The 13,615-nt window shown below is 34.8% G+C and overlaps 1 protein-coding gene across 3 annotated transcripts in view; it reads left to right on the top strand.

Moving 5' to 3' along the window:
• Positions 1 to 13,615, top strand: part of LOC113516678 (leucine-rich repeat neuronal protein 1-like) — a 374,371-nt gene that overhangs the window by 148,513 nt on the left and 212,243 nt on the right. For all 3 annotated transcript variants that reach the window (XM_052902599.1, XM_052902597.1, XM_052902598.1), the window contains exon 3: positions 13,519 to 13,571. In XM_052902599.1, the coding sequence (XP_052758559.1) occupies positions 13,527 to 13,571 (45 nt within the window). In that variant the 5' untranslated portion in view covers positions 13,519 to 13,526. The remainder of the gene's footprint in view (positions 1 to 13,518; positions 13,572 to 13,615) is intronic.

Below are 13,615 nucleotides of genomic sequence, written 5' to 3'. Positions count from 1 at the left end.
TACCGTTTAAAAATATTAAAAATGTTAAAATATCGTTCCTTTGAACTTTTATGGTAGGATTTATGACAAACGAAATGTTAAGCTCCATTTACTGGGTCGATTTCGGTACGAACGAAAACACGAAAATGAGTCTGCAAAATTTGGAATTTTATTTCATGGTTGACCCCCAGAAACTAAAACCCGTAAATTCACTAGATATCATTAAGAGAAACTTACGAACGATACGAAGTGTGGTGGCTCATAATATTATGCGGAACAGAATTCCTGAATAATTTACAAACATCAAGTTACCAGAACATAATCCGAGCGATTGCTGGTCACACTGAAGTTTAACGCTACCACATTATCATATTATTCTCATTATTGCCTACCACTTCGCGTTTATTGGAGGCGTATGAATAAAATCCGAGTGCCACTTGCGCTTTACTGATTTCGAATAATCTAGAACCTCTAGAGCCTTAGATTATATAGATGGGAGAATCGAGCCTCAAAAACGGGTCCACTTCCACTAAGTGTCAAATTAGCTGACAAATTTTTTTCATTAGTGTTTATATACTTACGCACACAATGTACCTTGACGTATTTAATTATTTAATAACTAAAATAAGTTTATTGCATATTACTAAGGTCTAAAAATTGAGGATATTATTGAAGTTATAGATAGTTGTAGATATAAAATGTTGACCCACTTTTCTAGAAGCATTTGTATGGGATGTCTCCATACAAATGCTTCTATCTATATAACGTAATAGACTGATTTAAAAATTGTTTCTAATTTATTTTTGATTCTTAAGAAAAAATATTCATATTTTGATCTATTAACAGCCTTAAAGTCCATAAAGTCACATATAAACTACATCAATCATAAGTAGGTATACCTATTATTTCGTTGTGCAATACACTTCGGCCGCTTATAATAATATGCGTTCGAGCGAAGCCGGGTCAATTCGTTAGTTATAATCATCATTTCACGAGCGGCAATCTCCTCGGCCCTATCGTTTACTCTCGAGCCCCGTTATTCGGCCTGCGCCCGCGCTAAGTGCTAATTACACTTGTCAGAATGAGGCGCGGATCATCCGCTCATATGATTGCTGTTTACGGTCAGAGGTCAACAAACTTAGTTCGCTTCCAACCGTTCGATTAAATTACCGATCAATCACCGATATGAAATTGATTACATTTAAATTGTAATTGAATTCGAACTAAATTCGAAATTCAAATTTTAATATTTGTGTTGCCAGTTACCGCGATATTGGCGTGTTTGCGGTTTGCATTTCTACTACGACGTTACGTCACTGATTGAAGTCGAATGTACATTACGGAACTAATTTCATTAGTCCGTGTAAAATTAATATCCTGAAATCTACAATATCCTTGATATCCTGGCCTCTTATTATCGCTTTTGGGGTGAGCGGGGATTGTTAGTAATGCTGACTACCAGACCCATTGGTAGCAATATATCTTGTCAGATCGACTTCCACGTGATCCCCTCTGGAAACCATCGTGCTGAATTCCAGGTGCATTTACACGATGAGTTATAGATTTACAAACAATAACAAAACATAATGGCCTTCTAAAAAATATAAATTTTGACAACCACTGCCATTCCATTTTGTATTTTATAGTATGTATTTATTAGTCCAAAATTATCTACCCATCAGTCCAATTATTAATTAAGATGAAACTACAAAATGCAATCGCGCACCGCATCTTTGAGTATCTTTAATTATATAAACCGGTTAATTAAATAAACAGCTGTTAATTAAACCGGTTTATTGCCGCTCCGTGTGTCCGTCAGTCGCTCAAATGGCGTGCCATTCATAGACTAGCGCTGTACACCGACGTCGCTTGGTTTATTTTGCTATTTCGAATGAATGCCGTAAAACATTTAATTATAAATTTTGGCTTAAAACATGAGGGGAAAAGAATAGTTAGTAATGGGGTCTAATTTGCCCATTACTAGCAATACACCTTATCAGGTCGACCTCCACGCAGTTCCCTCTGGAAACTATCTTGGTTAATTGTAGTGGAATTTATCACGATGTATTAACGGATCTGCTTTCATCCTCACCTATCATCCCTCACTGGTGCCAGCCTATACCGATAGCGCAGGCGGGGAAACCATTTCATTATCACCCTTAAAAAAAATTTTAGACACGCGCCATGTTGCTATCCATAGTGTATATACTGCTTTATGCACGTAAAGGTACGTTTACAAAAACTTAAAATATTTAAGAGTATATTCATATTTATAAATAGGTTTCCATATTTAACCCAATAATACTTGGACCTACCATGTGATCCTGTCCCAGAATGGGCCACCCTTCCTTTCCCGTGGGTGTCGTAAGAGGCGACTAAGGGAACTTAAAGGTCGAGGAATGAACAGTAGCGTTCCTCTTAAAACGTTACCAAAAAGTGTAATTTGATGATGCACTATTATCGGTTGCTCAACGGCGGAATAGACAATCCTGCAACTCTTAGCCGTTGTTCTTTGTACGCACCCCAACGCTGCATGCGATTGCGTGCTTGTCGACCACTATCGGCATCGCCGGTTCGCACCTGTACTGCTCAGTTTGCTCCCACTTATCAGGCTATTTCTCTGCTCAATTCTCTGATTGCTCAGCAGCCAGGTATTTAATGACAAAATAGATATATTTTTAAAATGTTGTACAAAATTTGTAAGTTTGTAAAATAAACCTATGGCTCACTACACTTTTTGGGAGAGTGAAAGTGTGGTGAGTAATTTTTAAATAAATAAATTACCAAACTACGGTTGCCAACCTGCCTGTCAAGCTTGGCAACTACTGGAAAATCCCTTATAGGGAGGCTTATGTTTAACAGTGGACAGTTTACGGCTGATATAATTAATTAGACCCATACTAATTATAATAAATGACTCGACAGATGTAAATTTGAGCACTTTGATAGATACATTAGATCAATTTCGGTCATTATGTAGACACCCCACGTGATACGTTCACGTCGCAGTCTCGGAATGAGCTCGCACCGCGCCACCGTTTTGTTTTTTCTGTACCTATCACAAACGTAAAATCCTACACAATTCCCAATTTGAAATGTCAAGATAAAAGAGTCGCGTATTCGATACGTTCCTGCTAACGACACATTGTATTTTTTTATAAAGTTTTTTTTTCCTAAAATATATCTTCTTTTTTTTCTTTTTCTCGACAACTTCGGTCGTGTAACGTGTTTTACATACTGCCTTACCTTTCGGTAGTTATGGGTTCAACCCCCATTCAATATAAAAATATTTTGTTTTGTATCAGTGTCTGTACGTAATAACCTCATATTATATAGATTAACCCTTAAAAGCCTGATTTTTTAAATCAAATTAAAAAACATATAAGTGTACCCTTTACTGTGTTTACTAATGGGGAAAAATAGTCAAAACGATACTTTTATATATTTTTTTTAAATATAAAGCCTAAAATATCATTTTTGATACTTTAGGCATTATCATATAGATGGTAATCAAAATATTTAAATTTATTTAACAATGAAACAATGCAAACCCCGATATCAAATTTGAAACTTCAAGTAAGTATTTAAGGGTTAAGTGTCACCATACAAATGCTTCGAAAAAAGCGAGTCAACTTTTTCATACAATTTTTTATTGATGAATAGCTATGAGTGATTCCTTTATAACTTCCATATTTACTTTGTCTTATAATGTCTGCATGTTTTTAATGCGTAAATACTCATTTAATTTATTATACAATACGTCAAGATACATTGTATATATTTAAATAGACAACTAAAAATCAATCACGATGTTTTCTAGAGGGAACCGTGTGGAGGTCGTCCTGACAGGGTACACTGCTAGCAATGGGATTTCTAATCCCCATTACTGACAATCCCTTCTCCCTCGACTCAGTTCACTAAGACAAGTACCCGTTTTCAAAATCAGGAAATACATTTTTTTCTGTTATCCTTTAGTTTTATAATCCCGGTAAATATAAATCCAAACTCATTAAACAAGATACATTTGACATTGCAAGGCATTTAATTAAATGTATTTGAATAGAGTTGTTAATTATACCGCATGAAAATAAGAAACCGGTTTCATAAAATAAAGTCTATATTGGTATAATAAACCGGTTTTTTTTATTTTCCAGTCTGTCCCCTATTTACATACGAAAGTGTCTGTCACATATTAACGTTCTAATTGTATTATTAATTAAAAATATTTATTTATACAGGTAATAAACTTGTAAAGTCAAACTTGATTAGGGTTTAACATCTTGTACTTGAATATTAATCTAAAACGCCGACCAAATAGTGCCCGTAACAGGCGTGCGTGTCTGTTCATACACGTCATTGGTAAATGTGGATGAAGCGAAAGAGATCTGTTTGAATCGAAACATTTGGCGTTCCATTATCTCTGCCTACCCCCAAGAGGAGACAGGCGGATATGTATATGCATTAACTTGAAAATAAAAAATTGTTAATTGTAATAATTTTAACAATAAGGTTTTAAGATTTAAAATTGACCGTCTACATATCCACTTTGTATTACAAATGTAAAAATTTGTTTGTTTGTTTGTTATCTCTTAATGCCTTAACCAATCTCTATGAAATTTGGTATTCACGTACTATAAGAGATGGAAAAAGGACCAGGCTACGATTTGTCTCGATCCGTTGACATATTCCGGTAATGTATGGTTTGTCAGAAAATCGTAAAAAGTTTGTAACAATAGACGGATGGATGAATGTTTGTTGCTCTTTCACGCAAAAACTACTAAACAGATTTGAATGAAATTTGACACATAAGTAAGTTATATCCTAACATAGAATATAAAAATAGAATAGGATATATTTATTGCTAGAAAAATGCAGTTTTAACAGAAAATACATATATAAGAAGTGTCTCATGTTGGGCAAAAGGAACTGGCTCAACTGATGCTGTGTATCCCAGTGCAATGTATACAGCTGCACAGCGCTGAGATAATATAAGATATATAAAATGCTTTACACACAGATTCGCGCGAGCAAAACCGCGGGATATAACTAGTAAATAAATTATTGAACGTATAAAATTATTTATTCCACGCGTCCACATAACAAACCGTAAAGGTAACTAGTTGTTCAATTATCATAATTGTTCGTATGCCAATTATTTTATGGCTTTATATCGTTTGCACTATAATAGGACTTTACTATATACGGCGTAATATAATTATAAAAAACTGACTTGGAGCTGGCCGTTTCCTGCATTATTTACATATATAAAAATTCCGCGCAAATACAGTATTAACTAGGAATGTGCATATGTCCTAAAAGGGAAGGGGAAACTAAAAAAATCATATTAACTATCATACCAGAGGGAGACTTTGTACAAAAGTCGATTGCTTGGGTACCTCTGACCCATTCGTGTTTCAACCGTGAAGCAGTTGTGTTTGCATGGCTGTGTTTCGGTTTGAAGGGTGGGATATGGCGTGAATTTGCTGGGTACAGAGGAATAACACCTGAGTCCTCAGGAATGGCAAAAAATTTCTAAATCTGTTTACAAAATGACAAAGTTATAAAATAATAAACATAAAAGAGACAAAAATACTAATGAATTGACACCTGATTAGCTGATAGGGAACAGCATTAAGCTCGCCATTTATACATATTGTACAACAATTCTTTGCCAGTAGTTGCCACGTTCGGCAGAAGGACTGGCAACTGCAGTTAGGCTTTGATTATGTTTTAAGAGGGGTCCTGCTGCCCCTCGACCATTAAGTTCCCTTAGTCGCATCTTACCCAAAAGGAAAAGGAAGAGAGGACTAAATTTATAGAGTACGGAGGGATAACACCATAGCCCTCAGGAATGGCAACAAATGGTATTATACCAAGAACATCACAGTTCTTAATATCATAAAATAAAAAAAAATAACACTCTACCACAGACAATAAAACTGTACTATCACTTGTCTTCTCTTCACGTATTTCCCTTACAATGTACGTTAAAATAACTTCAAAACTTGTTTCGATCGGTGTCAATTACCATAATTAAAACTCTCGCCGAGAAATTGAATTGTACAGTACAGGCCACCATAAAAATATCATCCTCGTCCGAACATAATGTACCGAGGTTAGCGATGTACTTTAGCGGCGTACTGTACTTAGTACAAGTATTATAGCATGCCGGTGCGTATGAATGACGTTTAATTTAAACACTTATATGTTGGAGTGAAATAAAAAAACGAATAAACAACTGGTCGGGTATAATATAGTAGTTAAAAGCGACATGAATCAGCCAGGTGGGGCGGGATGCGTTTGCGACGCCTGCCGTTTTAGGACCGGTCGGATAGTTTGGTACACACGGCAGGGGGTGAGCGATTCTCAAATAATGTCTTGAATGTCGCATTTAATAATTATTTTAGCGTTCATTTTTTATTATAAATATAATTATGAATAAGTAGATGTTTTAAAAGTTTCGTATGTGTTAAGTTCACATTTTGATGTAATAACGACCTGGTTAACTTACGTGTAATTTGGTCGAAAAAGCTCGACTAGTTTCAGGGCCATCTGGAAATCTTATTTTTAGCTTTGACTCATACTCGCATTATAATCGCTTAAGTCCCGGATGGTCCCGAATCTAGTAGGACTTTTTCGACCAAATTACATGTAAATGAAACAAATATTAGTAACAAACACAACAAGTAGTTACACAAGCTTCATCTTCTGGTTCACCAGATTATATTTTCACACATTAAATTAAAAAAAAAAGTTGTGTTCTTTCTTAAAATTATAAAAAAAAATACTGATTTGATACATAATCAAATATAAAGGAAATTTAAAAACAAATCATAAAAAAGACATAAACCAATACTCAACTCATTATAACACGCAGAAATATTACTGTTTTTGCTGAAATTACTTTACGCTTTTAATTCCGACTGCCTAAAACGAAATCATATGAGACTTTATATCATAATGCCGCATACATACTCGTAACATCTAAATTAGAATATCAAAAATTTTATAATAAATAAATATCCGCTTATTTCTCATCACTTACACCAACCTGTATGTCAACTGTCACCAAGAAAAGATCAAGATAAAAGCGGAGGGTGATTTGTGTATTTTCTACTCCGTGTACCACGTAAATAATCGAAACCGGTTTTTTTTTTGTGTTCAAACATATTTTATTCAATTTAGCGATCATAAACAATGTGTCATCTGTTGTAAATACATTAGTGTCACAAAAATATAATGTTTTATATGTATACCTCCCTCCCCCACCCCTCCCTGTGAAAAATATAGTACTTTACTACATAGTATAAGACAAAGTCGCTGTCGCTGTCTGTCCATCCCTATGTATGCTCAAATCTTAAAAACTACGCAACAGATTTTGAAGCGAATTTTTTTAATAGATAGAGTGATTCAAGAGGAAGATTTATATGTATAATACATGCATAATATCGTAGAGAAACACTTATGATTTTGAAGATTTGTAATGTGATGTGATGTAAAGTGCACCCGTGCGAAGCCGGGGCGGGTTGCTAATTTTTAATAGATGATAATAAAATGGTAACCCAGCCTACACTATCGGCATACACCAGCGGAGCACCAGTGAGGGATGATAAGTGAAAATGAAAGAGCAGGTCAATTAGCCCATCGTGATGAATACACCTCGAATTCAACGCGATGGTTTCCAAGGGGGACCGCGTGGAGGTCGACTTGACGGGGTATATTGCTAGCACTGATACTAGGTAGTTCGCATTACTAACAATCCCTCCCCTTCCCCCTATAATATAGTACTGTAAAATTACTAAAGTTGCTATTTCATATTTAAATATATCGTCATAGTCGTAGAATACTGACGGATCTTTATATGTAATATTCGTCAGATCCGTCAGTATTCTACGACTGTGACGATATGTACCTACATATTTGTTTTTAATAAATTGTAAATCGATGCGACGGTTTAAAATGAATGTTATCATAAATTAAAAGCAAAACTTTATAAATGTATTAAGTGCTCGCTAAATATAGCCGGCCCGATTAATGATACACATCTTTTGAATGTTTCAACCAATATTTCCAAATTAACAGTTTAATTATAAATTTAATGTCGTTTGTTTTATTTCAACTTATAATCAAACTTGGTAAGCAAACTGGCAACCGCAGTTTGGCCTTTTTTTATTAATGATCATGGAATGGTAACCTCGTCTGCGCTATCGGTATACACTGGCGGGGTGAATGTGTGGGGGTGAAGGATGAATGGTGAGGATGAAAAGGCAGATCAGTTAGCCCATCGTGACGAATTCAACGATAAATTAGTCCCGATAGTTTCCAGGGGAACTAAAATCCCATTACTAACAATCCCTTCCCGGGCGGAAAGGAATTGTTAGTAATGGGGTCTAATGAACCCATTGCTAGCAATACACCTTATCAGGTCGACCTTCACGTGGTTCCCCCTGGAAACCATCGTGATCAATTCTTGTTGAATTCATCACGATGGGCTAACTGACCTGCTCCATTCTCACCTATCATCTCTCACTGGTGCTCCGCCAGTGTATACTGATAGCGCGGGCGGGGTTATCATTTCATTATCACCAATTAAAAAAAAAAACTATTCCTTCCCCCTGCAGTTAGGCCTTGGTGACGCTTCTGCCCATCTGTCAAACATCAAGTACCCTCTTACGACATCCACGGAAAAGGAAGGAGACCCGAGACCACACGGCTACTACTGACAAAGGTGGCTCGGATCCGTTCCTAATGGCAGTCTATGGGGGAGGCTTATGTTCAGCAGTGAACGGATAATGGCAGAAACGATGATGATGATGAATCATAGAAATAGTAACCATTTAACCATTGGCACTCAATCAGTGTTGATTAAGTACCAATGGTTAAATGGTTGGACCAATTTAAATTAAATTTGGTACACAGATTTTTAACCATATCCCTAAATTCACAGAACACTTTTTATTTTAATTCACGCAAGCAAAATCGCAGGATTCACCTAACGTTTATCAATATTATAAATGTGAAAGTGAGTTCGTTTGTTTGTCACCTTATAACGCCTTAACCGCTTAACAATTACTATGAAATTTAGTATGCACGTACTAAATGAAATAAAGAAGTATATAAGCTACTTTTTGTCCCAGTCAATAAACATATATCGGTGATGCGGACCAAGTCGCGGGTAAAAGCCAGTATTAATATGAAACTGGCATTTATTCCACAAAACACTGATATATTTTTTCTAGTTATATACTTGTTTGCATACATATTATACGATAAATGTATGCAGTAATTCCATTCGATTTTAAACTGCCCGCTTCGAATTTCGATAATTTCTGTTGTTGGTAATTCGAATTTCAAAATGAAATAAAATTAACGTATAATAAAACCATACGAATATATACTTTATTAACGTTGTTTTAAATTTCAAAATCCTAGTGTTATATTTTTTCTTTTCCAAATTAAAATTATATAGGGTTGTCTACGGAAAGTACCAACCGTTCTTTGTGGTTGACTGTCTGTGACCTGTAAACTATCTAGACGTTTGCACAGCAGCGGGGCATTAAATGGACTGTCAGTTAAATGTTTATGTATAATTACCAACCCTAGTTTCGTAACCCCCCGTAACCTTACCATTCACTCTCAGCAAAACTTGCGGAGGGTTTGACAAACGAGTGGCCGAAACGCAACTCACTAATTACGGACATCATTCCCGCTCTTGATGACAAAGTTACTGAATACTTAGGCTGGACCCGATGTAGGGTTGCCAAAACATACATAAATTTAATTGACCTTTTTTAATTGTCGTTCTCACCTTTAATTTCTTATCTGTTTTATATTTTCTACTCGTTCCATACCAATTAATGTTTTTTTTTTAATTCTTTAGTCACCCCTTGAGTTAATTTTACAATTAGAGTTTTTATACATGCTGGTACTGCTCATGTCTATAGGCGACGGTTATCACTTTCCATCAGGTGGACCGTCAGCTTGTTTGCCATTCTAAGTTGTATAAAAAAAAGCTTAACATTCACTTTTTTTACTGTATAATATTCTTTACTCTTTTTTAATTTCAATACAGTATCATGATAGTAATATGATAAGACTGTGATATTTTATTCGTACCTACATTTATGTATTGGGAAGCAAACTCCCGCAGGTATGTATGACAGAGATGGTATCTAAAATATATATATATGGACATTGACAACCCTAAGGGAAAGGACCTCGCGTGCGAAAACTTAACGCTTGGCAAGAATATGCGGTAGCCCTTTACTCTGCTAATGTTTTAGGCACTTTACCCTGTGTTGCTTTTATGTTTATCCATGTTTTATTATAGTTTGAAAAGCAGCTGTTACCATTACCACCGGCGGAATCATACAAATAAAAACATTGTGTGAAATGTGATATGACTCAATTTAATACTCCTGATTGGCAATCATTGACGTGACACAATTTTATACTCCATATTCTCTGTCCGCCATTTTCAACATGTCGCACATTTGTATTTGGAATTCTAAAGTAGCCTTCATCAACAATCTTTGTCAATCAATTTACGTCACGCATTTTGTATTCAGAATTCAATTTTAAACGTGGAACTGTTAATTTTTTATCTATGCTAGATGTATGTTTAAAATTTCGAATTTTCTATATAACATTATTTTAAACTTCGAATTTTCGATTAGTTAACGTGACAAGTGATAACATATTTTCCCAATTATTTACACATTCCCAATTTAATATTATCAAAATTTATTCAAATAACTGTAATTTTATATTGTCTTAGAATTTTGTATTTGCAAACAAACAACATCACAATATTAAAGATATTAGGAACAACATTAAATAAGAATAAACATTCTTTTAAAAAAAGACTCTCTATAAAGAAAACTCTTTAAGTATTATACAATATAATACGAGGTTGATATAATATATTATTCCGTTATATTACCTACCAGAGGGAGACTATGTACAAAAGTCGTTTGCTTGGGTACCTCTGTTCCATTCGTGCTTCTACCGTGAAGCAGTTGTGTTTGCATGGCTGTGTTTCGGTTTGAAGGGTGGGATATGGCGTGAATTTACAGGGTACAGATGAATAACACCTGAGTCCTCAGGAATGGCAACGCATGGGGGGTATCATGGGCGAAACAGTATACTCTGTTATGTCCATGGTACTGCTCATGTCTATAGGCGACGGTTACCACTCTCCATCAGGTGGGCCGTCAGCTTGTTTGCCATTCTAAGTTGTATAAAAAAAAAATATATATATATATATATATATATATATATATATATATATTAGTATCACAAGATTATTAAAAAAGATTATTATACATCAATATACATTATTATAAGGTATATTCAACGTTTTTCATTCAGTATTAAAGAGAAATCAGCAAATCTCTTTCGGCGAATCGTCTCGTATTAATAAAGTAAGGATTAAAGGTTCGTGCGAACTCTCTCCCGGTCATCAATATCTGTCGAGTTGGATAGTACTTATTTATCCTGTCAGTTGCATTGTCATCTAATAATTTCTTTTTAAATTTAAAAGTAATATATAATGCATTTATTATCTTTCACGACTGACGTAATAACATTAACTTGTCCACCAAATTTGCATTTCGTTTATTTTTATCTTGAAATCAAATCGTTTGATTTTTTTTTTAACTACATATATTACTTTAATAAGAAATGAAAATTGCATTCGGAAAGAGTTGTTAAAAATAATTATTAAAAAATGCAAATAATTCACGCTGCTCATAAGACAAGCTGCAGCCCGCGTCTTCGTCCGCGTAATTGTAATGTATCCAGTGTAATAAGTCGGGATAAATCCTACCCGTATGCTAAATTTCATTCAAATATATACAGTAGTTTTTACATGAAAGAGTAACAAATAACCGTCCTTACAAACTTTCGCACTCATAAAATTAATAGTAAAAATGTATTAACAAAAAATATTAAATTAGAAAACTTAGAAATGAACAGTTATTTTCTACTGTTATATTGTATTATATATATTTTTTTAAATGTGAAACAATTTAGAATTGCCATACTTTGATGCTGTTCAAAATGGTGACAAAATTTCATAACCTCAACATGGATACCGCGATTTATTCTATGTTTAAATTTAAAGATTATGGTCGTACTTTCGTACGTTGAAAAAACAATTGCGGCATCTCTTTAAACATTACGTGCCACGTCGCATGATTCCGTACATAATATTAACAGTGACTTAATAATTTAAAACGGAAGGGTTGCCCATTACGCGAGCTCATTAGCACAGCCGAAATAAAGCGTGCAATATAAAAGAATGACTAGACACTTCGGTACCCCTGTCTATTTATCACGGCAAATATTGCCCGCGTTTGAAAAATATACGCGCTATGGAATACCTTCCCGCGCATGCCCTCTATTGGACGTTTCTAAAATTTACAGTCGCGACGTGATATCTTAAATCGGAAGGCAAAATTGTATAGTACTAGCTTTTATTCGCGACTTCGCCCGCGTGGACGGGATAAAAAGTAGCCTATGTTCTTCTCCATACCATATAGTATGTAAATACCATATTTCATAATGATTGATTAAGCCGTTAAAACGCTAAGCTGAGACAATTGGCTGACAAAAAGTTAATTAGTTAGTTCCTCAGGAATGGCAACGCATGGGGGGTATCTTGGGCGAAACAGTATACTCTGTTATGTCCATGGTACTGCTCATGTCTATAGGCGACGGCTACCACTTTCCATCAGGTGGGCTGTCAGCTTGTTTGCCATTCTAAGTTGTATAAAAAAAAAAAGTTGTTATTAATATATTCTTTACACATTGTATACAAACATAATGTTAAGAACAATTACTTTTAAACGTACAATTACTTTTAAACCTTCATATGAATTAAATTGATATTTAAAAAAGACACTCATACAATTTCTGTACATATATACATACAAATCTGTCACGCCTGTCTCCCATTAGGGTAGGCAGAAACAATGGAACTTGCCAAATGCTTCGATTCAAACAAACCTCTTTCGATTCTTTCACATTTATCAATCTTTTCATACACGCTCGCCAGTTACGGGTACTTTTGATTTAGCCCTTCAGCACGTCGCCTATTTGGTCAACATACGTCCGTCTAGGGCGGCTCCTACCGACATCTCCCTTCATTTTTCTTTCTGACACAATTTCTGTATATTGCATAAACATATTTGTAAGATAAATATATACAAAGAATAATGCAAACTACTATTAATTACACAAAATATATAAAACCTGGCGATATTTCCAATGAAATAAAGGCGAATTAGATTTTTTTACTATTTTATACACACACCATTGCCATCTTTTGTCGGCAATAAAAAAATAGTTTTAATGAAATCAAAATTTTTTTTTTATACAATTTAAAATGTCAAAAAAGCTGACGACCCACCTGATGGAAAGTGGTAACCGTCGCCTATAGATATGGTCAGTACCATGGACATAACAGAGTATACTGTTACGCCCATGATACCCTCTGGTATTACTTAAAATATTAACCTATTGTGTCTTTATTTTCAGATCTCTACATGACTCTAGAGATGACTCCGAGCCCCGAACCGCGGTTATGTGCAGTAAGTACATAATATAAATCTATGGAAAAAATTAAAAAATAACA

This window comes from Galleria mellonella, unplaced genomic scaffold (assembly GCF_026898425.1).
Source record: "Galleria mellonella isolate WM207_F2 unplaced genomic scaffold, CSIRO_AGI_GalMel_v1 utg93, whole genome shotgun sequence".
NCBI classification, from domain to species: Eukaryota; Metazoa; Arthropoda; class Insecta; order Lepidoptera; family Pyralidae; genus Galleria; species Galleria mellonella.
Note: the sequence above shows the minus strand (reverse complement) of the source record. Positions and strands in the feature narration are given on the sequence as shown.